The 26,754-nt window shown below is 52.0% G+C and overlaps 2 protein-coding genes and 1 pseudogene across 3 annotated transcripts in view; 2 read left to right on the top strand and 1 right to left on the bottom strand.

The window, feature by feature from the left end:
- Positions 1-3,991: 3,991 nt before the first annotated feature.
- Positions 3,992-24,250, top strand: Sh3gl1 (SH3 domain containing GRB2 like 1, endophilin A2). The gene is made up of 10 exons (XM_021186373.1): positions 3,992-4,208; positions 20,760-20,828; positions 20,953-21,025; positions 21,500-21,643; positions 21,799-21,932; positions 22,011-22,169; positions 22,301-22,404; positions 22,873-22,997; positions 23,081-23,137; positions 23,264-24,250. Exons 1-10 carry the CDS (start codon positions 4,164-4,166, stop codon positions 23,458-23,460), a joined length of 1,107 nt encoding a protein of 368 aa, XP_021042032.1. The 5' UTR covers positions 3,992-4,163; the 3' UTR covers positions 23,461-24,250.
- Positions 24,221-26,754, bottom strand: part of Mpnd (MPN domain containing) — a 7,798-nt gene continuing 5,264 nt past the window's right edge. The window contains exons 9-13 of the mRNA XM_021186372.1: positions 25,969-26,137; positions 25,783-25,853; positions 25,470-25,559; positions 25,034-25,126; positions 24,221-24,484 (exon numbers count right to left, since the gene is read on the bottom strand). Of these exons, the coding sequence (XP_021042031.1) occupies positions 24,398-24,484; positions 25,034-25,126; positions 25,470-25,559; positions 25,783-25,853; positions 25,969-26,137 (510 nt within the window). The 3' untranslated portion in view covers positions 24,221-24,397. The remainder of the gene's footprint in view (positions 24,485-25,033; positions 25,127-25,469; positions 25,560-25,782; positions 25,854-25,968; positions 26,138-26,754) is intronic.
- LOC110283885 lies at positions 26,153-26,608 on the top strand (annotated as a pseudogene). Its single transcript, XR_002376886.2, has one exon. The product of XR_002376886.2 is annotated as a bolA-like protein 3 pseudogene (transcript).

Raw genomic sequence — 26,754 nt, 5'->3', positions numbered from 1 at the left:
CCACCGCGGCCCGCGCGCCGATTGGAGGAGCTCGCGTCACGTGACAGCTAAGCCTCCGGAAAAGAGGAGCACTCAGCACGTCCTCGCGAGAACTTCGGTTTATGTGCTAGAAAATCCCGCGGGAGGCGGATGAAGGCTCCTTTCCGGCGGTTCAGGAGCGGCTGGGAAGATCCGCATTTCTATTGATCCTAAGAAATGTCAATCTAAAATATCCGCGTTTGCACCCCCCCACACACCCCTTTTATTGGCTGTATGCGTTCCAGGAGGTGGGAAGGGTACGTTTAGATTAGTAGTGACAACTTGAAATTATCCATTGGAAGAGTAATGGGAATTAAGGTATAATAGTGACTGGTTGAAAGTAGCCATTGTAATTAAAATTGAGAATTACTTCCTTTAATTTTAATTCTTGCATTAATTTCTCTTTTAACTGTAATTTTTTTTTTTTTTTTCGAGACAGGGTTTCTCTGTGTAGCTCTGGCTGTCCTGGAACTCACTCTGTAAACCAGGCTGGCCTTGAACTCAGAAATCCGCCTCCCTCTGCCTCCCAAGTGCTGGGATTAAAGACGTGCACCACCATTGCCCGGCTATAAACTCTTTTTAAAACTGTTACAGCTGGGAATTTCATTTTTGAAATGATGAATCACTTTTTAATAAATTAACAATTTGCTTTATTTTAAAATTAGGAATATTTTTCTATTGTAAAATTATAAATCTTTTCAACCATGAATTCCTTCTTTTCGTGTAAATTACTTTGAAGAATATTAAATTAAAAAAATTATTGAGTCTGGTGCTTCATGCTTTTAATCCTAGTACTTGGGATTTACAAGCAGGTGGATCTCTGAGTTGGAGGACAGCCTGGTCTACATAGCAAGCTCCAAGACATCCAGTGATACGATGTATAAAAAAAAATGTTTTTCAGCCGGCCTTTAATCCCAGCACTCTGGAGGCAGAGGCAGGTGGATTTCTGAGTTTGAGGCCAGCCTGGTCTACAGAGTAAGTTCCAGGACAGCCAGGGCTACACAGAGAAACCCTGTCTTGAAAAACCAAAAAAAAAAAAAAAAAAAAAAAAAAAAAAAAAAAAAAAAAAAAAAAAAAGAATAATTGCCTCTGTCTTTTGTTTTTGTTTTGAATTTTGAGACAGAGTCTCACTATGTAGCTTTGCTGATCTGGAACCCAATCACTAGTTTCTAAATCTTTTGTTGTTGTTGTTGCTGCTGCTGTTGTTAGGTGGAGGAAGAAACCTTTCCTTTCTTCATCTGCAAACAGCTCAAATGCCTGCAACAGTTTTCTTGAAGCTGTGGCTAGTAAGTGGGTTATTTAGCTAATGAATTCGTTGTCTGGATTGCTTTTGGGCCATGGGCTCAGGGAAGGTAAGGAGTGCTCTAGTGTCACGGACCTCATCAAATCTCTGACCTGCTGAAGAATATAATTTGATTGAATTGTGTGGGTCTTGTGGAGCCAATCCTGCTGTCGAGGACCTGTCAGCCCTGTATTTGGGAGGTGAAGGCAGAAAGGTTAGGAGTTAAAGGCCACAGTGAGCTAAGTACCAAGTTTGAAGCCAGCCTCCACCATCTCAAAACATATGAAATAAAGAGCACCCTTGAGGGAGTCTTGTGAGTTGCTCACGGGCGTGCCAGGAAACCCTGGCTAGCATCCAGTTCTGTTTTGGAAAGGAGACATGGTGTCCCAGGCCTGTTATTGCAGCACTAAGAGAGGAGAGGCCAGTTTATGTTACATGAGACCCTGTCTCAAAAAACAAAAGAAACAGAAACTACTCATACTCCAAACTATTTGTAAAGACTCCTGGATTCAGGAACAGTAAAGATGGCACATACATATTTTTTGATCTACTGCAGTACAGCCCTTTGAGTCATTTGGAACCTTCCAGTAATCTTGGGGTTCATGAAGCCACCCCAACTTTTCACCAATTTCAACCCGAGCCATTTTCCTGTGTCTGCTTTAGGATTTATTTACTCATTACCTCCATTCATTATTAATCTCCAGGTCATGCTTGCCTGGTCTGTAACTGGTTATGTAGTCCAGACTGGCTGCAAACTCGGAGACCCATCTGCTCTGCTTCTCAAGGGCTTGGGTTAAAGGTGTGTGCATTGCCACACCTGGCATAGTCTATATAGTTTTTGAAATTTGTAACAGTTGATAGAAGGGTTAAGGTACATATGTCAACCTGGGGAGGCTTCATTGAAGAGATATTGTCTTAGGGTTTTACTGATGTGAACAGACATCATGACCAAGGCAACTCTTATAAGAACAACGTTTAATTGGGACTGGCTTACAGGTTCAGAGATTCAGTTCATTTTTTTTTTTTAAAGATTTATTTATTTATTACATGTAAGTACACTGTAGCTGTCTTCAGACACTCCAGAAGAGGGCGCCAGATCTCGTTACGGATGGTTGTGAGCCACCATGTGGTTGCTGGGATTAGAACTCTGGACCTTCGGAAGAGCAGTCGGGTGCTCTTAACCACTGAGCCATCTCACCAGCCCCAGAGATTCAGTTCATTATCATCCAGGTGGGAACATAGCAATATCCAGGCAGACATGGTGCAGGAGGAGCTGAGAGTTCTACATCTTCATCTGAGGGCTGCTAGCAGAATACTGGCTTCCAGGCAGCTAGGATGAGGGTCTTAAAGCTCACATCCACAGTGACACACCTACTCCAACAGGGGCACATCTTCTAATAGTGCCACTCCCTGGTCTGAGCATATACAAGCCATCACAGATAACATTACAATTAGAGTCCTCTTTCTGTCTTAATGATGAGAGGAAGCTCACGGTAGGGCTAATGTGCAAAAAAGCAATGATGTCCTATAGCTGGTACATGGTAGGAATGAACCAATGGAACTCGAAATAGGAGATAGCTGCAGTCTGAGCAAACTATTTTGAAAATTTGTTTCTAGTGGGGTTCATTGGTGCACATCTGTGATTTAGCACTTGGGATGTGGAGGAGCTTGGACCTCCACCTTCAAGGTCCTCCTTGGTTATACAGTAAGTTTGAGGCTTAGCCTGGGTTATGCAATATCTGCTCTGAAATAAAGTAATGAAGAAGGAAATAAAGGACTCTCTTTTCTAGTTGTATCCTCAGCGATTCATTAGAAGGGAGACACTGAAGGAAGGACCCCAGAGAGAAGGCTGGTGGCATGTTAGTATTTGGGCCTCTGCTGGGATTAAAGGCGTACATGCACCACCACTGGCATACCTCATATTCATTTTTTTTTAAAGATTTATTTATTTATTTATTTATTTATTTATTACATGTAAGTACACTGTAGCTGTCTTCAGACACTCCAGAAGAGGGAGTCAGATCTCATTACGGGTGGTTATGAGCCACCATGTGGTTGCTGGGATTTGAACTTTGGACCTTCGGAAGAGCAGTCGGGTGCTCTTACCCACTGAGCCATCTCACCAGCCCTCATATTCATTTTTAAGTTATGGGTATATATGTGACCCGGTGTACTTGAGAGCAGTTGAAGGAGGCCAGGAGAGGGCTGACCCAGAGCTGGAGTTACAGCTAGCTATGAGCAAGCCGCCTGATGTAGGTGCGTGGAACTGAACTCCCGATGTCAGCCAGGGAAGCAAGCACTTTTACCTGGAGAACCATCCGTTCCTCTAGCCCCTAAGACATTCCATTTTACCTCGCTTTGTCTTTATAACACTCTCGCTGGCAAATTCCGCTCCGCTTTCTCCACGCACAAATAAAATAATTAATTAAAACTGACTTTTGACTTTATATCTACTACTGGACTCTAGAGGGAGCTGCAGCACGCGCACACGTACACAGATTTCTGGCCTCTCTAGGCGCCCTCTCATCTCGTTGGTGTGGGAGGGTTTCCGCCGTCCCTCCCGCGACAATGCTCTCTCTGTCCTCCAGAGGGCGCGCACGCGCAGAGAGGCGGAGCGCGCGCAGATGCCGTTGTAGGGTGGGGTGAGGCGATATGGGGGCGTCACAGGAAGTGTGCGGTTGCCATGTAATATCCCGGCCGCGCGTGCGCGCTAGCCGGCCGAGGTGGCTTCGGGGCGGGGGCGCAGAGCTGGCAAGCTGATTTGGCGGTGGCGGCGCCGGCCTGCGCGCGGAGGAAAGAAGTCGGTTCGGCGGCGCCGGCGGAAACCAGAGTTCGAGCGGGAGGCCTGACGGCGGCAGGCGGCATGTCGGTGGCAGGGCTAAAGAAGCAGTTCTACAAGGCGAGCCAGGTGAGGCGAGGCCAGGCGATCTGGGCTCGGGCCTGCCTTTGGGGACCGCAGAGGAGCCGAGCTGGCTTCCCCTGGGCTAGCGGGGAAGGGGAGACCGGGTCCCGTGCTTTGAAGAGGGACAGCGGGTGTGTGCGTCTAGGCGGCTTTCAGAAAGCTCTGGAGGGCTGGCGAGAGAGCTTCATCGAGAGGGGCTTACCGCCAGGCTTTACAACGTAAGCTCGATTCCTGGGACCGCAGCATGGAAGGCAAGACCCCCTCCAAGTCTCCAGGCTATGCTTTCGAGACTCTCACCACATAGCCTCAGGCCACAGAAAATGTTTGTCTAGGTTGATATCCAAAAAAACCTTGATGGACACTTTTACCAAGTCCACACAGGGCTTAAAAAATAATCAGCGTCCCATTCTTCTTTTCCCTTTCCGATGTCTGTAAGACGGATTGAAAAAAAAAAAAAAACCTAAAAAAACAAAAACAAACATTATCACTCACTAGGTGTTATGCATCATTAATCCCTGCACACTTGAGGCAGTCAGGTAAGCAGATCTCTGAGTTTGAGGCCAGCCAGGATTACATAACATAAGGAGACCCTGTCTCAAAAATGAAAGAAAAATCTCTTGGTAGACACTGTGCCAAGTTGAAAAGAGACAGTGAAAAGTAATTTTCCAGGCTTCTGCAGTTTACAAAATGTGTCAGGTGTATGTGCCTATTTCTAAAACATATGTATGCTTCTTTGAAAGATACATTTTTGTTGGCTATACCATACTATAGATTCCTGGGTACTTGGTGGTTTGGGTTCAGTGTTTAATCGATCCGATCATGACTCTGAACTGAAATTCTCCTTTCTGGTTGTGTTGACATTCAGGAGTTGTGTAGGGTGGGCATCCTGGCCTCCGTTGTATAAACATTAAGAACCCTACCCCAGGCAGGCAGGCAGGCGCTCCATTCAGACATCCTATAATGTAATGTCCCTCTGGAACTTTTGGGGGGGGTTTTGAGGCAAAGTTTTGCTCGTAGTCCAGGCTGGCCCAGAATTTTCCATCTTCCTGCCTCTCAGGCGCTGGGATGACAGGATACCTTTGTGTGTTGAAGGTTTTATATTTGCCTTGAACAGGCTCAAGTGAGCCTGTTCCCTCAGCTCTGTCCGTGCTGGGACTAGATTATGTCTTCCAGGTTTCTGCTTGAGAAAACTCTTGATGTCTCATCTCTGTCTCAGTCAGGCCAGAGTGGCCTCATAGTCATTATTCTCCCGCCTCTGCCTCCCGGTGCTGAGTTACAGACATTTGTCACCAAGCCTCAGTGGCCAGAAATTCGTGACTGAGTTTTCTGCTGTCTGTTTTGGGTTTCTTTTCTTCTGCCTGTTCCTCCTTCAGGTTGTTAGATGGATTGTGTGCGCTCTCTCTCTCTCTCTCTCTCTCTCTCTTTCTCTCTCGTTTGACGAATGTTTGCTAGGGTTGGAACCCGGGACCTCAACCACACTGGCAACAGCTCTACCCTGAGCCATGACCTCAGCTTGACATGCATTTTACATGGGACACTGCTGGAAAGCCTGGCAAGCCTGTAACTCCAGGCCCTCTGGCCGCTGAGGCAGGAGGATCAAAAGCCAAGTGAGTTCCAAGTGAAGCCTGTGGAGCCAGCCTGGCTGCTATGTCTGATACCCTAGAGGTCACCAGGGTTGGTGCTAGTGTGGCTGGAGGAGGCTGTCTTCTGTCTATGCATCCCTTCCAGTGCTAGTCTCACTCAGCTCAGAGGCCAGACCCCACCAGTGTTGGAGCAGCTGGCTCCCCTTCTCGAACTCCTGAATAGCTCTCGGAATGCAGAGGACAGGATAGGACCCGGGCTCTGGGCTTCAAAGTAAGAACTCTCATATCTCAAAACAACAACAGATCTGGGTGTGTAGCACAGTTGGTAGAGTACTTGCCTACCACACAGGAAGCCCTGCTTTTGTTACAAGTTGAGGGCCAGCCTGGTATATAGTGTTAGTTCCAAGGGTATGTAGTGAAACCCCATTCAAACAAGTACTTCAGAGCCTGCCACTCTGTCTGTGAACACGTAGTTTGTTGCCCGGTTTCTGTTCCAAGAAGCCCCAGATGTGCTAATCCTGTGGCTGTGCAGTACAGTCCGAGAATCCTGGGTGTGGAGCTGGCTCTAGTAGATTCCACAGAGAGATGAGCAACAGTGTAAGGAATTGCTTGGGCCATGCCTGTGAGAAAGGTTTTCCCCACAGTCTGGAGAGGCCCAGCCAGAGGAAGCAGCCAGCTGGTGCTGTCACCCAAGGGCTGAAAAGAAGGAAGGGCCTAGCAGTTGCCTAAGGATAAAGACATCTGAGCTCTATCTGTGGACCTCATAGGGAGGCTAGATGGAGTTGATGTGGTAGGACCTTATGCAGTAGGCAAGAGACCTCCAGTGCCTGAACTCCTTAGGCTGTGATGCCAGCCTGGGTTCTGTGGCTGTCCTTCTGTTTGAATGCCAGTGGCCCCACATCCCTCAGATGGAGTTCCCGGAGGTCCCTCCCCTGCTGAGTCCCAGCAGGTCCTGTCAGGGACTCATAGGCAGCCACTAGACTCTTTCCCACTTGGAGGGCCACCCATCCCACTTGCCTACAAACCTGCAAAGCTCAGCTCAGGTGAGAATCAATTTACTGTTTAGACATTCCAAGGCCCTGTCCCAAAGATCTCTGAGCGAGCTCTCAAGAGTTGCACACAGATGGCCTATGGCCCAGCCTCTTGCAGAAGTTTTCCAGGTTCTCAACATTCTACTCTTTCACTTGGGTCCCTCCCTCCTGGGTCTCTTTTCTCCAAGTAACACCTCTCTGGTTGATTCCTAGGTCCCCAGATTATCTTTCTCATAAGAAAGAGAAACCACAAGCCAGTATGTCAGGGCATACCTGTAATCCCAGTGTACTAGAAAGTCAGAAGGGTTGTGGGTTCTAGGCCAGCCTGGGCTACATAGTGAAAGCTTACCTGTAAAGAAAAAAAAAGAAAAAAAAGAGAGAGAGAGAGAGAGAGAGAGAGAGAGAGAGAGAGAGAGAGAAACAGGCAGGAGAGGCTGGGGCTCAGTAGGTAGAACAGTCACTGAGCCTGTAAAGGAGCCCTGGGCTCCGTTCTCAGCTCCATACACACCAGGTCAGGAGTTCAGCTACATGGTGTGTTTGAGGTCAGCATGAGCCCCTGACTCAGAAAGGCAAAAGAGGTTCAGGGGTGCCAAGGCATGGTATGGATGGAGCTGGGCAGGCACCTGGGCTCCAAGTAAGCTTCAACAACTTGTGCTCCCCACCACCACCCCAGCGCCCCATCCAGACCCCACAGGTCCCCAGCTCATTACCCAGCCGAGCCTTGCAAGTCATGTATAAACTGAGCTTGGGTTGTGAGGGAAGTTGGAAGTTTCGCTTGTTACAGGTGGGGAAGTGGAAGGATGGTGGCTCAGGCAGCACAGGTCTTCTAGCTGTGGTCCCCTCTGACTCCTTGCACACCCTCCTGTGTGGGTTCTGAGGAAGTCTGGGTGCAGATGGAAGTGGCCTGAGGTTCAGAAGTTTGTTTGAGTGTCTTGACTGCTAGCTTGAGCTGGCTGGTTTTCTGATCATTCTGTAGCGGCATGGAGATGGAGTATAACTAAGAATGGTGCTCATGGCTGCCTGGAATGCAGCCCCTACCCCCCACCCCACCCCCCTTTAACTCCTTTTTTGCCTGACAGAAAGGGAGAATTTGAAAAGAAAGATTGTTTGGTCAGAGCTAGGAAAAAGAAAATTACCAAGTGCATTTTCCATTGACTCTGTGTATGTGTGAGTGTGTTTTTAGAGACTGCCCAGTGTGTGTGTGTGTGTGTGTGTGTGTGTGTGTGTCTGTCTGTCTATGTGTGTGTGTGTGTGTGTGTTTCTAGAGACTGCCCAGTGCCTACCAAGTAACAGGCAAGTGCTTGGTGAGTGCCCTGCCCCCAGCGCAGTGCCTAAGACTTCCAGCTGTGTTGGAGCTGCTTGTGTCCCAGCCTGCTGCAGAAGCCCTAACTTCCCATGAGGCCTGAGGGCTAGGAGGGGCTGCAGACTGGGGACTCTGTAGCTTGGGGATGTGTTTGGTGCTTCTCCTCTGGAGATGGGTACAGCTGAGTCCTGAGCTACACCTCAGCCTCTGCTTTGATTTCCTCCACATGAGGCCACGTTTAATCTGTAAGCTGAAAGTCTATCTGAGTCAGAAGTCTGGACTCCAGCACCCAACTAGTCATTTATGTAGGTATGCTAGGCACCCTCCTACCACCCCCATTCCTAGACAGTCTGAGCAGCTCCAGCCTGGGCTTCACAGCAGTCTATGAGGATTGTCACATCTTGTTTGTAAACCCTACCACCGAAGTCCTGTTGGCCCACCTCTCTTGTTAGTACCCGTCCATCCTCCTGTGCTTCAGTGAGGGCTCTTCCAGAGAGGCTCCTGTTACATATGCATGCATGCAGTACACCTGCATATGTCTGCGTGTGTGTCCATTCCCTTCCACCAAAAATAGCCTTTCACACAGAGACCCAGGACACAGCTACACCCTCTCTGCCACTCCACAACCCACTTCCCCAGTGGGATTTGAGAGGCCATAGGAGTGCTTTGTGGGGGGGTGGGGCATGGAACCAGGCCTAGGCTTGACACCCCCAACTCCAGCTCCAAGCCATTTATTTATTTATTTATTTATTTATTTATTTATTTATTTATTTGTTTTTCGAGACAGGGTTTCTCTGTATAGCCCTGGTTGTCCTGGAACTCACTTTGTAGACCAGGCTGGCCTTGAACTCAGAAATCCACCTGCTTCTGCCTCCCAAGTGCTGGGATTAAAGGCATGCGCCTCCACGCCTGGCTTTCCAAGCCATTTTATATGTTTATTGTGGGGGTCAACCTCAGGTGTTGTCCCTCAGGTAGCATTCGACACTGGGGCCTGGGACTCATCACTTAGACTAGCCTGGCAGCCCAGGGGTTCCCCTGTATCCAGTAGTACTGGGATTGCTTGTCTCCTTCTTACATCCAGCTCTTCACATGGGAGCCAAGAGTCAGTGCAGCAGGGGCCGTACCAACTGAGCCACCCCATTCCCTGCTTACTTATTTCTATTTCTCTAAGAAGTTTGTTTATGAGATGGGGTCTCAGTCTATCACCTAGACTAACAACAAACCCAAACCAAGGCCATCCTCCTGCCTTGACTTTTTCAAATGCTGGCATCAGAGCTGTATGGATGTATAATAGGCTGAGCTGCCACTGTCTGGCCCTTTTTTGAGCTCTCCCTGGAAAACCAGAGAGAGAAGAACTGTAGCTGCCCTGTTGAGTTTCTCTCTGCTGGGGGTTAGCCCTGCTGCCTAGGTAGGGGCCTCTGTTCCCTCTTCCTGCCCTCTGCAGGCCTTGCATGCAGCTTGCAGGATGCCTCATCTTCCTTTTCCGTTCAACTCCTAGAAAACCTGCTGATTTATGCCAAGGGGGTCATGAGACACTTCCCAAGCACTTTTAGACCACAGCTGTGGCTTCCTCCCAGGCCCTGACTCAGCACCTGCCAGCAGACCTCTCTGGAGTACTCCCATAGCCGGGGTTCCTTCCCTGCTGTTTCTCCCCCTACCCCTCCGTGTGTGGTGAGAGTGGCTGACCCTTGAGGACCAACATACTTCTCAGCATTTCAGGGTGGCACAGTAACAGGTTCCCTGTTGCCTTGTCCTGGGTCATGAGTGGAAATTGTTCCCGGGCTGAACTGGGTTCTGGCTTACATGGAAAATGTGCCCACCTGTGTAGCCGCTCAAGGTTGAAGGACATGTCAGTGAGAAAGCAGATGGGTCCCAAGGCTTCTGTGGTCCAGGCTAAGTTGTCCCCCTAGTATCAGGAACCTCTCAGATCTCTGCCAAGAGCTCTGAAGGGTCACACTGGGGGTAGGGGTAGGTATTCTACATACCATCAGACCAGTCTTCACAGCTCTGCCCACACCCTACCCAAGCCGTGTTATGCTCTACCCTACCTCTCTGTGGTGACTCTATGCATCTCGCACCTTGCCCTGCCTGGTCCTCACCCTCCTTCCATCTACCTTGTCTCTCTGGCGTCTCAGCGCTTGTTGGAGGGCAGCCCTCTGCCCATGAACACCCAGCACTTCAGTCTCACCCTCATGGCATCCAGTGTTCTCTGGTATTGCTCAGCATGCTCCTAGAGGCTGGCTATGCCAATACAAGCTTTTGGCACCAGCTGACAGACATCACCAAAGTGGCCTTCTGCTCAAAGCTAAGAATGGGGCGTCTGCTCTGTGGCCTCCCACAGTGTCCCTGGCCTGACTTCTTAGGATCACGAAGTACTTGAGAGAACTGGGTAGCTCTTGGGTCCTTTGAAACTTGGCCAGGAGCAAGTCTGACTGGTTTTTTTGTTTGTTTGTTTTGTTTTGTTTTTGTTTTTTTGAGACAGGGTTTCTCTGTGTAGCCCTGGCTGTCCTGGAATTCACTCTGTAGACCAGACTGGCCTTGAACTCAGAAATCCACCTGCCTCTGCCTCTTAAGAGCTGGGATTAAAGGTGTGCGCCACCATGCCCAGCTAAGTCTGACTGGTCTTACAGAGAAATTATATAGCCCTCTGGTCTTAGGATGTATCTCTAGGACTCAGGAGAGAGGCTTGCTAGGCTAGGCCATAGGAGACTACAGAGTGTCACAGGAGCAACTGTGACCCAGAGCTGACAGAGCAGACTAGGAACAGCCAGGCTGCCTTTCTCCCCGGAAGAGCTAGGCCACCCTGCTGGGAAACAGCAGTCTCCACACACCTTGGCTTAGGTCTCCATGAGTTGGATCACCTCTAGCCCAGAGACCTACTTCACTTTGTCCAGGTGGCTTGGCTGCGTCTCATGCACTTGCATGTAGTTACACTGCCTGCCACTCCCTATGGAGTATCTGTAACCACCTTGTCCTTTAGGTCCCTCCTGACCTCCCATTCTGTCTGAGCCATTCCTCAGCACCCACCACTCCCACACCCTCATCCCCTATCCCAGCACTGAGTGTGACTCCAGTTGCCGTTCCCCAGCTTGCCCACCAGCACTCATGAACCTGTGCAGGAGGAGCTCAGGAGCCTCACCAGCCGCCTGCTCACTCCGTAACCTGACTACTCTTCACAGGAAGTGCTTTAGTTATTTCCTTTTCAGACAGTCTTACTCTAATCCAGCCTAACTTGAATTCACAGTCCTGTTCCAGCTTCCCAAGTCCTGAGGTCACAGCTGTTCACCACCATGTCTAGCCTAAAGCTCCATTTTAAATCTGCCTTTAATGGATTCTTCCAGGGTGTGACATAGTGGCAGAGCCCCTACCTCCAAAGTCCCCAGTGAGTGGCTGGGGGCGTGGCCTAGGGGTAAAGCCCCTTCCCTGTATGGGCAGGGGCTCTGGCTCCATCACCATAACCGTGGAACAAAAGGTGGGAGGGGAGTCTTGGTGTTTTTGCGTGCCATGATTAGGTAAGTGGAGTTTCAGATACCCTAGGGAGAGAGTAAAGAGTAAATTCTCTGGTTCACAGTGGGTGCCCCAGTGTGGCAGGTTGGAGAAGTGTGCAAAGCTCACTCATACCCACCCAGGAGTTTCCCCTGGTCTTCTGTAACAGTCAAAGGATCATCATAGGAACAGTGTTGTCCCCACACCACCTCTGGGAGTCACCTGGCCCTTGGCAGTTTCATCTTAACTCCCTGGTATCTAACACCACAGCTTCCCCATGGTCTCAGGGAAATTAGGGTTCTGCAGGTTTGAGACTGAGTCTGAAGACAATTGAAGACCTGAGGATTTGGAGTGAGGTTGTAGGGGCCTGGAGGAAGGGTTGGCAGCCAGTGGCTTCTGCTGGCAACTGTCTTAAGGAGTGTCCAGACATCACCATGGCCAGCAGGAATCAACTGCAGTCCAGTCCTGCTGGCTGTCAGCAGGACAGTATGTGATGTCGCTGCTGTTAGGGCTCAGCCAGCTGTGAGTAGAGACGCTCTCTGAGACCCTTGCAGAGAGGCTCCATTCCACCCTCACCAGAGGAACAGGCTATGCCTGTGTTCATGCACACTAACCGCTAGTGCTGCCTCTGTTCTTCAGAGCCAGCAGAGTGGCAAGCTGTACGTGGCCTGTGTACTCCAGGATTGTAGGATACAGGGGTCACCTCCCTTCCTCAGTGTAAGGCACAAGCTGTTTCTGATGACATCTAGAATAAGTCCTGTTAGTTAGGGACCTTGAGATGGCATGGGGCACTGTCAGCAGGAGGTGGCAGATGATGACCCAGTTATCCATATGTGGTGGTTGGAAATCTGCTTTGTGAATGAGCTGTCTGTGAACTCAGATGCTTTTACCATTTCATCTGTCATTTGTCCTAGCAGAGGGGTACGATACCTCTAAGTCTCGCTGTTTATGCAGTGGGGCAGTACATGGTCATCGTGTGGCCGACCCTTGGGCAGGTGCCCTGGCTGAGAGCCCTGCCTGCTTGCTGTGACCATATCGGTATCTGTGATCCTAGCCTGGAAAATAACCAGGTTATTCCATCGGTGTGACCCTGTCCAGGCCCAGAGCCACCGGTGCAGTATGTTTGAACCCTTGTGGAGGGTGATATTTCAGCCACCCTGTTGTGTTGCCCAAGCTGGCGAACCACAAAAAGCTTGGGAGGCTCCCAGGCCTATGGTCAGTCCTGTGCTCTGAGAACCAGGGCTGCTGGCCTAAGCATGGGTCCTGGCACTCAGGAGACAGAGGCAGGAGGATCACCATGAATCTGAAGCCAGAGACCCATCTGGCTCCTGTGCTTGGCTATGGCCATCACTTGAACTCTTGCCACTCAGCCTCTACACTTCCTAGCTCATCTGCCTTCCCAGGATCAGCACTCTCAACAGAGCTGGCTCCTGGGCCTGTGTTCCTAGTGGGATCAAAGGATGCCATGCTACTTCTGGTCCCAGCTCCCCAAGCCTCTCACCAAGTGACCCCGCAGCCTCGAAGCCTCCACGCCTCCACACTCGCGGGCTTTAGTCAGTGCATGTGCTTTTCAGGCTGATCCCTGAGTATGGTGCTCATGTGCTCTTGTGTCCCAGGATGAGGAAATATAAGCCTCACAGGCCACAGAAGCTGAGCTCTCTCAGGATGCTGGTGTGCTGCTGTTGGTTGTAACTGAAGTAGTCCAGTGTCGTTCCAAATTAAGGGCCCTGCACTGGTGACTTGAGAGATGTGTTGAGTGAGACCTGGCCTCTGAAAGTCATCTTCACTCTGCCTTCAGTCACTGTAACCATATGCCTGGGAGAGGCAGTTTTGCCGAGAGAGGTTTGTTCTGGCTCAGTTAGGAGGTTTTAGTCTCTGTCATAGGCCTTTTTGCTTTAGGGATCCCACAGTTCCTAACAAGGGCACACTCGTAGCTCTAAGGACCAGGACCAGTATCTGGGCCTTTAGAGAATGGAAGCCAGTATTCTGAGCCCTAGCCCTTGTTACTGACTGAAGGCTCTTCTATGCTCTGCAGACCCAACCTTCAGCTCTGTACACTTGTCCCCTGGGCACTGAGAATAAATCACTGGTCACAGGCACTGCTGAATGTTCATTCGGGAAGCTGGCAATATGTCCAGGTTTATGCACAAAACACATTGACCAGGTTAACCCTGTGGGTGTCCTGCACTCCATAATCCTTATTAACTCCTTCCTGCAGTGCCTCTGGAGCTCACAGTGTCTTAAGGGCATGGGTTGCAGGAAGGTAGGGCACCCCTGAGACTAGTTTCATATGCTCTCCTGAGGAACGTGTTGGCAGTTTTAATGGGACTATGTCCCATGCCGGCTTCCTCTTGCTTATCTGACAGGCCACTGGCATCCCTCTTGTCTGGCTATTTCCACACAGGTGCCCACTCCTCCCTCCCAGTCGGGCCTAAGCCCCTCCTATGACCTGCTGGTTTGTTTGTGCTTAGGTCAACCATCTCTTTTCCCTCTTGAACCTTACAGACAAAAATAATAGTTACTGTAAGACCAGCAACACCTAGACAGGGTGGCTCTAACTAGCCAGTGTCTTGACAAGCACCCAAGCATCCCAAATATGTACAGTGCTGTCTGACTGACAAGGCCAGTAATGGGCAGCCTCTGTAGGGAGGTATGAGTGACTCACAGAGCACATGGCCACTGGAATTCAGATGTGGGAAGAAGAGGGCAATAAGCATAGATGTCACCCAAACATAATGATGGTGTGCAGTTGAGACTGAGGGCAGTCACTCTGGACTGAAGCTGGGCAGTATTACATCCTTAGTGTTATACTTGCTGACACAGGGGAGGGGCCAGGCTTGGGTTGTGTGCATTTTACTCCATAAACTCAAGACCAAAGGTCCTGTGAACACTAAAAGGAGTTGGCACTGCATCCATCAGTGCTCAGTGTCCTTGGGGTAGCCATGTCCCAGCCTCACTTCTGAGGTGAGCCATGAAAGGATGAGGTGGCCACTGTGGGGACAGCGGGTTTCCCAGCCTCCTCCATCCCTACTACCATGGCATGGTAGCCCAGCTATCACTGCTACAGTTGATAGGATACACACAGTCCACTCTCTACCCTGAGATGTGAGGGTGGGTGTCACTAGCATCTGAAGCTTAGCATGGTGTAGGAGAGGCTTTCCCTTCCTTTTCTTTTTTTTAATTTTTCATTCATTCATTCATTCATTCATTCATTCATTTTGGAGGCAGTGTCTGTGGCTCAGATTGGCCTGAAACTGTGCCTAAGTTCTGGGGTGCTGTTGGTGAGTGAGCACACGTGAGCCTTGATCGGCCTGGTGAGGCAAGTGCGCCACCACTGTGTTCCAGGGCCTGCTTTGTGCTTGCTTTCTCTCTCTCTCTCTCTCTTTCTCTCTCTCTCTCTCCCCCTTCCTTCCTTCCTTTCTTTCTTTCTTCCTTTCTTTCTCTCTCTCTTTCTTTCTTTCTTTCTTTCTTTCTTAAAGATTTACTTACTTATTTTATGTATGTGAGTCCACTGTAGCTGTCTTTAGACACACCAGAAGAGGGCATCAGGTCTCATTAAAGATGGTTGTCAGCCACCGTGTGGTTGCTGGGAATTGAACTCAGGACCTCTAGAATAGCAGTCAGTGCTCTCAACCACTGAGCCATCTGTCCAGCCTCTGCTTTGTGCTTTCAAATCAGGCTGACCTCAAAACTCACTGCGTGGGGAAAGATGGTCTTGAATTCCTGCTGCTCCTCCTGCTTCCCTCCTGAGTGCTGGAATGACATTTGTGTACTACCACGCCCACCACAGTCCTTCTTAGAGAGGTCTCCCTGCAGCCTCTCAGCCTCAGGAGTGGCCCCTATGGGCCTGAGTGGCCAGGCAACTGTGGCTGCTGAGGTGCTGCTCACTCAGGGCTGTGTGATGCCAGGAATGTGCTGTCCTTCCCCTTCCCCAGGCTTCTACCCTGACAGGCTCCCTGTCACCCGTCACCAGACCTAGGTGACTTGGCATTGACACACTGAGGGTGAGGCCATTCATTTGTCTGTTATCTTAATACATACTATCTCAACAAATGCCCAGTGCTCATGGTCTCTTCTGCAGGGGACGATGTCATCTAACACAACATGCACAGAGGGGTCAGCAGACCCCCAGCATGGGAATGTCACCGTCACCCTTGCTCACCCTAGCCCTTCCTGCTTTGCAGAGCTGTGGAGCCCCACATGCCCAAGCCTAGCTTGTTCCATTCCTGATACCTGGCTCCTGCTGAGGAGTCATCGTGGGCAGAGCAGGCATACTGAGCAGTACACTGGATTGTAGAACCTGGTCTCCCTGACCTGTCCATGTGTCAGTTGACACCCAGGTCTGGTGTGACAGGTGCAAATTACAGCTTTGGGAGGCTGAGCTGTCATCCTGGTGGCCTAGCAGGTTTGGGCCATCCTACTTGTCCTTCAAAGAAACCTGTCATTCCCACTTTTGTATTCTGTGGCACAGCCCCACCCAACCACCAGAGCTAGGTCCCTAGGGTGCAGAGCAAGATTCTGCCTAGCTTGCTCAGACTTTCCAGGACCTTCTGCCATGGTGGGGGAGGTGGCTGTGGTCAGGCTGAGGCAGAATGCTGGGAACTGGATGACAGCCTCAACTCCTGCTGCTTCCAAGGCAGCAGTGTGCAGCTGGAGAGAGTTGCATGAATGCAGGGTGGATTCCAACAGACAAGACAGCCCGGACTAGGGGATGGGAGGGGTGGGGTCTTGGGGCCCTTAGATCTGTCCCCCTGATTTGTCTACATGAGGGGGCTCAACTTTTATCACCCACGGGGTACTAGCCCATGCTCCCAGGGCCATGCAGGGGTCACTGGGCACTGCCTCCTGGGTGGTAGGCAGGCCTTCTTGTCAGTCCTGTATTCATGAAACTCTTCCTTGTTCCTAGGCCTGTGTGGAGCAGGCTGCGTAGCCCTTTGGGTGAGTAGCATCCCTGGGACTGTCCTTCAGAGGCTCTGTGGGGACTGGGGCCTCATTTGTTTGTGGCTTAGATTTTCTTCCTTCTTTCCTTCCTTCCTTTTCTTTCTTTAATATAAGTTTTCATCTGAAGTTGATTTCACAGCATGTAAGGCACAGCCTTCCTGCCTCACCTGACATGAGAAGCTAAATTGGCCAAGAGCCTGGCCTGTATCCTGGGCGCTTTCCCATCAGCATAGACATAAAGGAAACAGAGTTAGGATGCACTATGGAAAGTCTTGGGAGACAAATAGGAAGTGATGGCAGTGACCAGGCTGTGTGCCGATTTCTGCTGTCTCAGCCAGAATTGAGACCCTAGACTGTCTTAGCAAGGCAAGGTGTGTCTGACTTGTGACAGGGTCAGGGAAGAAGACTTTAGCAAGGTTTGGCTGATCTGGCACCAGCTAGCTGCCAGCCTCTTTCAGCTGGCATGTCCCTGAGTCTAGGGACAACATGAGAGGTTTGGAACATTCTGATATAGCCCATGACTTAATGACACCTTCAGCTGAGAGCCCATAGCCTGTGGCTCCCAGAGCTCAGTTCTCACATGAGCCTCAGCCTACCACACAGGACAGTCCTTTTCATGTGCCTCTGGGGGCCCAATCTGGTCATGGGGACACCTCCTTAGTGGTTTCCACGGGGAAATCTGAGTGATCACTGGTACCACTGCTTCTCATCAAGGCTCTTCTGGGGAAGCACCACGCCCTGGTGGCACACAGGGTCCTGTTGAGCTTCCTGGTAGGCCAGAGGAAGTTCATGACTGCTGTCACAAAAGGAGGCAGTGGCTTGCACAACCAGCAAATTCCAATTCTTTACGAGAGCCTGTGATGTGTGATAAGAGCCCATGGTGCCTCCCTGCACACAGTGGTGGCTCCTGTTGACACCCTGTTCACCCCACATCCTGGTATTGCTGTTTGGAGCAGTGGAGGCCTTTGTCTGGCTCCAGGACATGCCATGTCACTTCATGGGGCAGTGGCTGGCCACCTTTTTGCATGGTCCCTCCTATATTAGCATGTAAGCAGGAGACTCAACAGCTTGCAGATGAGCCTTACCCAAGGGGTCAGAATCTGGCCTTCATCATGTGACACTGGGGAACTGGAGACTCCTGACTTAGGAGGACAATAGGGTCAGGACCCCTTTCTTTTCTGGAGAGTCCAGTGTGCTGTTCAGTATGCCTGCTCTGCCCACGATGACTTCCCAGCAGGAGCCAGGTATCAGGAACGGAACAAGCTAGGCTTGGGCATGTGGAGCTCCATCAGCTCTGCTAAGCAGGAAGGACTGGGATGTAAACTAAGAAGGAAGGGTGACAGCAACTCCAACCTTGAGGTCCTCAAATGGTAGATAGCCAGGGCCTGCTGTAGCAAGGACAGAAGGCTGGGCTGTGTGCTCTCACTTTCTCCATCTGTGAACTGTGATCACAGGGGCCTGGCACGGCTCCCAACACCTCACTAGCCTCCATATATCGTTTCTAGCCAGCCTCCATGTCCTGTGTTCTCTAGGCTGACATGGGCTCCCTGTGGGTGGTCCCAGGGTCCTATGTATAATGGGTCTGTCATGGTGTGGACACTGGTAAATTGGAGCAGCTGGGCTTTTGATGACCCCCACCTCTGTCAGCCTGCCCCAAACTAGGCTGAGCCCCTGGTCTTTGAAGGCTATGCTGAAGAGCAGCAGAAGGAGGTGGAAGCTGCAGTGCGTGAGGCATAGGTGCTTGTGTTCAGTGGACAGCATGGCCATCCATAGACAGTTGTCATGCTCAGTCACACACAGTGGGGCCTCACTTTGACCCTCTGGATGACTGTAACTGGATGCAGCAGGAAGCCACTGGGCACTCTTCCTTCCCTTTTGTGACATGATCTTCGTTGCTCAGATTGAACACCACCCCACCATGGCTACCAAGTTACAGTAAAAGGATGTGATTGTTTAAGGGTGACTGCCCAGCAGCAGCCCCCATAGACCTGTCAGAAACCCCCCTCTGCCTAGCTTCTCTGTCACACATCCTGTCACATGCCTCATGACTCCTCTGTCCCATGCAGCCATGATGGTCTGTATCATGCTCTGAAAGATACTGTCTCTGCTTAGTTTGACAATATGGGGCAGTGGCTCTACCCAGTAGCACCCTAGTCTCTGTGATCCCATTGGGAAGCCAGTCTCCCCATTGTGTACTCCATCCCAACCCCAGGTGCCTGGTTTACAGCAACATTGTCAACAGAGACCATATTAGGCAGACCCAACATGAGTGATCAGGCCACTGGCTTCCTGTACTCTAAGAGGGTACAAATCTGTGGAAACAGGCTGGCCAGAGAAGTGGGAGCAGTCTTAGTACGCATAGAGAAGTGGGAGCAGTCTTAGTACGCATTGCTTTGGGCATGTCCCCCAGTGTTCCCCAGCACAATCCTGCTAGGGCAGTGATGCCCACATACCCATCAGCCCTGCCAGGGTCCCTGGACTTAGCTGAGCAATACCCAGTTTGCACCTCAAAGGGGACTGCAGCAAGGTAGCTCTTGGCAGGGATGGTGACCTCTGCAGGGCAGGCAGGTTTCTGCCAAGAACCTAGATGTTTGCATGCTACCATGCAACCCTGCTGTGCTGTGGGAGGCTGTGATGTTCCCTCACAGACTTGTAAACAGGCTGCACCCTGCCTTCTGGCTCTGCAGTGTGGGTGGTTTGAGTTTCCCAGTTTTCCCCTGTGCCAGTCATATCCCCACGAGCTGTGGAGGGATATGACTTTGCAAAGGGCTCAGAGTATGAGGGTTGCAGCTTGCTCATGGCCAGTGATGTGGGGCCCCAGTGGAGCTCTTGGGCTTTGGGGAGGCTGGGTCCTCAGATCACAGGACACAGGAGATGGGACCATTAAGAGAGCAGCTAGGTGTGCTCTGGGCTCCCCTCTTCCTGCCTTGCTGCCTTTCTTAAGATGCCATGTCCCCAGGCCCAGGTGCTATCCCCCCAGAAGCTGTGGCCCTGCCTCATTTTTCTGCATTTACCACAAGAGCCAGGTCTTGTGGTTGGTGATATCTTGCCTCTGCTCAGACTGGAGAATTGAAACTGTGAAAGCTGGTGGGGCTCCCTGGGAATACCCATGCACCTGGTGGGGCCTGTCCTGGGCCTTTCATAGATATGAAGATCTAAGATAGGCTCTGGGGACCCTCATGGGCAGCCCTATCTAGTGGACAGGGCAAGCCAGAGACTAGCAGCCTTCTTCAGAGCACTATGGGTGGCTACTCAAAGCACAGGATTGGGAGGTCACTTCCCCGCTCCTGCAGTCACCCCACTTCCTGATGTCTTTGGTCACTTTCTCTCAGGCTACTCTATAAAGTCCTTACCTGCCTGTAGCATGGGGCACCACACAGACCTTGCAAAATCCTTGCTCATATCAGGCAACAGCTCAGAGTCGGGACCACCAAGGCCATGGCATCTGAAAGCCACACTGGTACCTTCTCTCAGGAGGCCAGCTTGCCATTCTGCATGTAGGGTTTCCATGCCTTTAGCCTTTGAGCAAGGACCCCCTAGAACTACCACACAGAGTGCTTACTGAGCCTTCTGTCTCCATAGCTAGTAGTGGACCTGTCACATCTCACATGAGGTGACTTGGACAGTGGCTGCCCTGCTGGTGTGTCCTAGGGGCTTGGGTGTGATGAGTGAGGATGATTGTGGTGGGCAGACTGGAGCCTTGTGCCCCAGAGGGGTGACACACATTGTTTGGCACTCAGGGCTCTCTGCCAGGCCCAGCAGGGCTTAGGCCTCAGCTGTTGTCTACTCTGCTCCAGGCTCCTGATTGCAAAGTGAGTTGAGTTTTGGGTTCCTTGAGGAGCCATCCTTATCAGGTGTCAATGTCATCACAGTGGCAGGCCCAAGGACTCAGGTACACAGTAGCCTCCTGAAGCCTGCAGCATCCACAAAGCTTGAGCTGCCATGGGGCCTGTGCTCTTGACTCTGCCAAAGTGACAGGGTCAGGTAGAACAGTCCCCACAGGGTAATGAGCCTGGGCCCTCAGAGGCAGTGCTCAGTGCTGTGCAGGGTCACAGCACACCTCAGCACTGTTGGCTTCTCCAGGCCTCCCCAGATACCCCATCTGCCTGCCTTTCCCAGAGTTTGCACCCTTGACAGGCACAGTAGTTGTCCCCCACAAGCCAGCAGGGATTTCTCCTGTGCCCTCACGTGCCTTTCTCCTTGTACCCAACAGCTGGTCAGCGAGAAGGTTGGTGGGGCCGAAGGGACCAAACTGGATGATGACTTTAAAGAGATGGAAAAGGTAGGATTCCACACTGGACTGGGGTGTGGGGCTGGTGGGCCCCACTCGTGCTAAAGGGCAGAAGAGCCTGCACCCAGCTCCACCTCTGCATTTAATGGCTCTAACACGGTGGCTCTCTCCACAGAAGGTGGATGTCACCAGCAAGGCCGTGGCAGAGGTGCTGGTCAGAACCATAGAATATCTGCAGCCTAACCCAGGTAGGATCTGGGCCTCTGGTTAGATCAGTGGGAAGAAGAATACCATGTCTGATTCCTCAGACTTCCCCTAAACTGAAGTGATAATGGCCGTTCCACTCTTTGCTGGCCTCCACACACAAGGATCCCTTCTGCTGACTTGCTGGGCCAGTGTGCAGTAGGGCCAGGTCTTCACAGGCAAGAGTGAGACAGGGCACAGTCACTGAAGATGGAGAAGGTAGAGACCATTTCCGGGAACCCAGACCACAGTGCTGTGATCATTTTGGCCTCTGTAGATAGGACTTCTTCCCAAGGGATGTATGGGAGTTAGTCCCCTCTTGTGTGAAATGCCAGGTCCTTGGGAGTGCATCTAGAGATAGCCTCTTGGCTCCTGGCCCACTGGCCAGTTAGGGAAATGTGGACCCTGATCTGGGGTATGCCTCAGTATAGTATGGAGAGGCGCCTGGGAGCCCACCTAGGCCATCTGTCCTCTTACAGCCTCGAGAGCCAAGCTGACTATGCTGAACACCGTATCCAAGATCCGGGGCCAAGTGAAGAATCCTGGCTACCCACAGTCAGAGGGTCTGTTGGGAGAGTGCATGGTTCGCCATGGCAAGGAACTAGGTGGAGAGTCCAACTTCGGTGAGGGGCAGCTGAGGGGTTGGGTGAGTGGGGCAGCAGCTATGTCCAATGAAACCTAGCAGGAGGGTCCTTTGTTGGCCATATTCTGGCTTGCTTGACTTAGTATGGGGGTCACTCAGGGAAGTCCTGCCCATGACAGCCACCCCTCCCTGCAGGTGATGCCCTGCTAGATGCAGGTGAGTCCATGAAGCGCCTGGCTGAGGTGAAGGACTCACTGGACATCGAGGTCAAGCAGAACTTCATTGACCCACTACAGAACCTGTGTGACAAGGATCTGAAGGAGATCCAGGTACTGTCCTGTCCCTGGGTAGGTGGGGAGGGTGCCCTTACGCAGCTGTACTGCTCCATCACGTGTCTGTACCCACAGCACCACCTGAAGAAATTGGAGGGCCGCCGTCTTGACTTTGACTACAAGAAGAAGCGCCAGGGCAAGATCCCCGATGAGGAGCTGCGCCAGGCCCTAGAGAAGTTCGAGGAGTCCAAGGAGGTGGCGGAGACCAGTATGCACAACCTCCTGGAGACTGATGTGCGTGTCACTCGGGGCCTAGGACCCAGGACACTATCCCATAAGGAAGATGGGGCTGCCTACTGAGAAGGGGCTGTTGAACCTCCAGGATGAGGGTGTGGCCGTGTCATCTGGCTTTTCCCCTGTTGCAGATAGAGCAGGTGAGCCAGCTCTCGGCCCTGGTGGACGCCCAGCTGGATTACCACCGGCAGGCAGTGCAGATCCTGGAGGAGCTGGCTGACAAGCTGAAGCGCAGGTGAGTATGTCTTCCCTCCCACTTCCTGCAGCTCCCATGGCTGCTACGCGCCCTCTGCTGATGAACATGAACAGCGCACCCAACTTGCCTGGCCATGTACAGGCTGTGGCAAGCTGGTGCTAGGTTGTGTCTAAAGGATCCCTGGAGCTGTGTGTGTTTGTAGCAGTCAGGGCCCAGGAGGGAGCAGGGCACTATGGGAAATGGCAGTGGTAGCCTGAGCTAGAAGGCGAGGAGACAAGGGAGTTAGCTGGGCCAGCAGCTCAGGTCCACATCCTCTGCCTTTCTGTGTCAGGCTGCAGTTTCTTGAGTGGCCAGGGGCATCACTGCCCAGGGGGTGGCTTTGAGGGCAGAGGTGATTGGCAGTGTTTGGGTACTTGAGGTGGGGGACTTTGGTTAGGGCCAGCCCAGGTACTGGAGCAGCAGAGTAGAAGAGGGGATATGGGTACTCAGGGTTTTCTGTTCCTGCAGGGTTCGGGAAGCCTCCTCACGCCCCAAGCGGGAGTTCAAGCCCCGGCCCCGGGAGCCCTTTGAGCTTGGAGAGCTGGAGCAGCCCAATGGGGGATTCCCCTGTGCCCCAGCACCTAAGATCACAGGTAGCAACCCCCCCATAGAAGGTGCCAGGGATGGAGCGAGGCCTGTTCACCCCACTCACACCTGCCCTCCTCTCTATTAACAGCCTCCTCATCATTTAGATCGGCAGACAAGCCCATCAGGGTGCCCAGCAAGAGTATGCGTGAGTGTCTGGGGTGGGGTGGAAGTTGTCACTGCCAAGTTGGGTGGGAGGGACTACTATAACCCCCACTCCCACCCTGGCCACTAGCCTGTCTGCAGTGCACTGACACCGCTCCCCTGTCCCCAGCACCCCTGGACCAGCCAAGCTGCAAGGCGCTTTATGACTTTGAGCCAGAGAATGATGGCGAGTTGGGCTTCCGTGAGGGTGACCTTATCACGCTTACCAACCAGATCGACGAGAACTGGTATGAGGGGATGCTGCACGGCCAGTCAGGCTTCTTCCCACTCAGCTACGTGCAGGTGCTGGTGCCTCTGCCTCAGTGACTGGGCCTTCACACCGCTGCCAGTCACAGTGCAGCAGCAGTCTAATGCCAAGGTGCTCTAGAAACACTAATGTTCCTCCAGGGGGGACTCCTCCCCACTCCCTCAGCCCTGGGGCCCCCTATCCTAAGACTCGGAAAGGCCCACCCTGAGGTTCTATTGCCTTCCTGGTGGTATCAGCTTCCAGCTGTTTTAACCCTTCCCAGCCCGTTGCTGGCGATGGGCCCATGCCCCCTCTCCAGGCTCTCTAGAGGCAAGCAGGTCCTTGGAATCCCCAGCCTGCAAGCAGAGGCTGGCCAGCTCCCCAGCTCAGCACACAGAGACACCTGGCACCTGCTGCTCATGAAGAAGGGCACAGGCACAAACGTGTACACTTCCCATGGGACCACAGACCCAGCTCAGCTCTGTTGAAGACCAAGCACAAAGGCCTTGAAGAATGGACATTCCCAGGTCCCTGGCACCTTCCCTTGAGCCAGCTCCATTGCTACTTATTCATGTGACTGCAGCTGACCACAGGCAGCTGGCAGGTCCCTTTTTCAACCAGCAGGCTAGGCTGGCCATAGACCTAGCTCTGCCTCACCCTGCCATGTTCCAGTAATGGAGGCCTTCAGCCTGGGCTCAATTACATTCTTCTCTACAGCTGCCCCACAACCTGTGGCTTGTCCCTGGCACGTGGGGCTACACCCCATGTCCCCTGGATGGGCAATACTGTCCTGCTCCAGCCTGTGCTGAAATGAACTGTACTCCTAATTTTTTTTTTTTTAAAAAAGTATTAAATATCTCTTTCTATATAGCCACTGTCCCATCTTCATTCAGGGAAGCCCTGTTCCCCCGCAAAAGCCCCAACAACTGCCATCCCACCCCAGCCACAGGCTTGTGCTGTGGGCACTCAGAGACTTTATTACCCAGCCTGTCCCAGGACAGCAAAGCCTATGCAGCCTCAGCTTCCCTGCTTGAGCACACTGCAGACCTGCTCCAGCACGTGGCACATGCCCTGGTCCTTCGGGGTCCTGCTGGCCAAGGACATCTGCAACAGTAGGGCTGAGGTCAGGCTCTGCTCCTGACACGTAGCCCTGGCCTCCCGGGGCTACAGCCCAAGGACACGCTTTTGGTGCAGCCTTAGGCAGGGACCACTTTGAAGATTTGGTCCTCCTCTTACGAGATATTTTTGGCTTGGATTTGGGGATCAAGGTCTTGGCTGTGAAGCTCAAGCTAACCTAGCCTAAAAGAAGACTCACACACAGACCTCGCATGCACAAGCCTTTGGGTGCCGGTTGACATGTGTGCCACACCCAGCATCACTGTTTGTGTTGAGACTGAGAAGTGCACAGTGTAGAGCACTGTCCTGGGCAGAGCATTCAACTCCACACACCAGAAGGACCAGTCCAGCTCAAACCACCCACCACACACAGACCCACTAGTCAGCAGGAGGGCTCATGCTTACATTCACTCACAGCTGCAGGTGGAACCTGGGCCCCTGCATGTCTGGCAAGTGCTCTCACCCAGCCACCTAGGTCCTGCCACCTCTCCTGAGACTAGGATGTGGCCTTGTGCTCCCCACAGGTGCACACCTCACCTTGAGCTTGTCCAGGTAGGTATGCTCTGGGCTCCAGGCCTCTTGGAACTTCACCAGGTCAGGGGCACCCTTGTAGAACTCAACCAGCATCACCTGCAGGGCAAGGAACAACCCACCTGGCTCGAGCTTTCTTGGCCCTGCAGTTCCTAAAACCGCCAGGGATAGATCCATATTGACTACAGGGCAGGCCTGCTCTGACAGTGGGCTAGCCTCATCCCAAGATGCCACACCCATGAGCCCTCAGGAATGACAAACATCTGAGTAGACACAGCTGTTACAGAATGGTCATCCAATCAGGTGTGGGGGCAAACCTGTCATCTCTGCACTGAGAAAGCTGAGACAGGATAATCGAAAGCTTGGCTACATAGGGAGATGGTATCTCAAAAACCAAACAAGTGGAAAACCCCGGAGTGGCAGCTACCTGCAGGTTGCTCACCATCTCCTGAAGAACATCGTTGGTCAAGAAGCTATCTTGGACATACGCCATCTCTACATCCATGGGGATTCCATAGTCACTGGGCCTTTGCTGTTAGGAGGGGTGGAGACCAGTCAGAGAGGTCTTGCCTGGGGCTTGATGGAGAAACAGGCACAAGTGCCCAATCCAACCCAGAACTGAAATCACCTGTCTCAGACTCAGCACATCCTCTAGAGTCCTTAAACCTCTGCCCAGGTGCAACCCCACCTGATGCCCTCATATCCACGCAACCCCACCTTGCCTACTCTCATCCATATCCCTCCAGCTCGCTCACCTCAGGGGGAGGCATCACCCAGAAAGGGCAGATCTTGGACTCAGGGCCTGGGTTGCCAGAGTAGTAGGGGGCTGTGGGAACAGTGAAAGGTTGAAGAAGGGGGCTCAGAGGGCCTGGCCTGGTAAATCCTCCAACCCAGAGCCTGGGGGGGGGGGGGGGGGGGGGGGGGATGGGGATGGGGCTCACAGCACAGCAGGGCCAGGCAGGGCTGGAAGCCATTGCTGGAGCCTTGCAGTCTCAACTGGTACTCCATCTGTGCGTCGATGTCCTGCAAGGAGGGTACTGCAGGGCTGTGCGGGTGGCTGTGGTACCAGCCCACCAGGGACAGGCCTCGCAGGAACAGGACCTGGTAGATCTGTAGACAGACAAGTTAGGTTAGGGTGGGCAGAACCAGAGCCTCGAGCTGCACTTGAGTTTCTCACAAAAGTAGTTAAGCAGTGCCTCTCCCCGCCCGGTACCCACGCAAACATGGTGGGAGTATGATTAAGAAATACATCTGGAACCGCGGGCTGCGGCGCCGGGAACGGAGGCATGGGCTCCCTCTGCGGCACTGTGCGCAGCGAATGTTTGCCTCCCAGACGGAAGGGGAACTCAAAGTGACCCAGGTTCTCAAAGAAAAGTTTCCTCGAGCCACAGCTATTCAAGTCACAGACATCTCAGGAGGCTGCGGGGCGATGTATGAAATAGAAATCGAATCAGAAGAATTTAAAGAGAAGAGGACTGTCCAGCAGCACCAGATGGTCAATCAGGCACTGAAAGAAGAGATCAAGGGCATGCACGGCCTTCGGATATTCACCTCTGTCCCCAAGTGCTGACAGCTGACTGCTCACGCTTAAAACCTGGAGTGCACTTCGCTCACAGCAGTATTTTAGAAAATCCCTGTCCACCTACAAAAATATCTATTTCTTGTTCATAGACATTTCTATATTATAATTATGGGAGATTTAAAAAAAAAGGAAAAAAAAAAAAAAA

The sequence above is a fragment of the Mus caroli genome, chromosome 17, assembly GCF_900094665.2.
Source record: "Mus caroli chromosome 17, CAROLI_EIJ_v1.1, whole genome shotgun sequence".
NCBI lineage: Eukaryota > Metazoa > Chordata > Mammalia > Rodentia > Muridae > Mus > Mus caroli.
Note: the sequence above shows the minus strand (reverse complement) of the source record. Positions and strands in the feature narration are given on the sequence as shown.

Bases quoted from the DNA above. Each gene is read 5' to 3' on its own strand.
- Sh3gl1 (XM_021186373.1), top strand. From the start codon at position 4,164: ATGTCGGTGGCAGGGCTAAAGAAGCAGTTCTACAAGGCGAGCCAG. The intron at 21,026-21,499 runs GTAGGATCTGGG...GTCCTCTTACAG, and splicing joins ATATCTGCAGCCTAACCCAG to CCTCGAGAGCCAAGCTGACT. The intron at 21,933-22,010 runs GTACTGTCCTGT...CTGTACCCACAG, and splicing joins AGGATCTGAAGGAGATCCAG to CACCACCTGAAGAAATTGGA.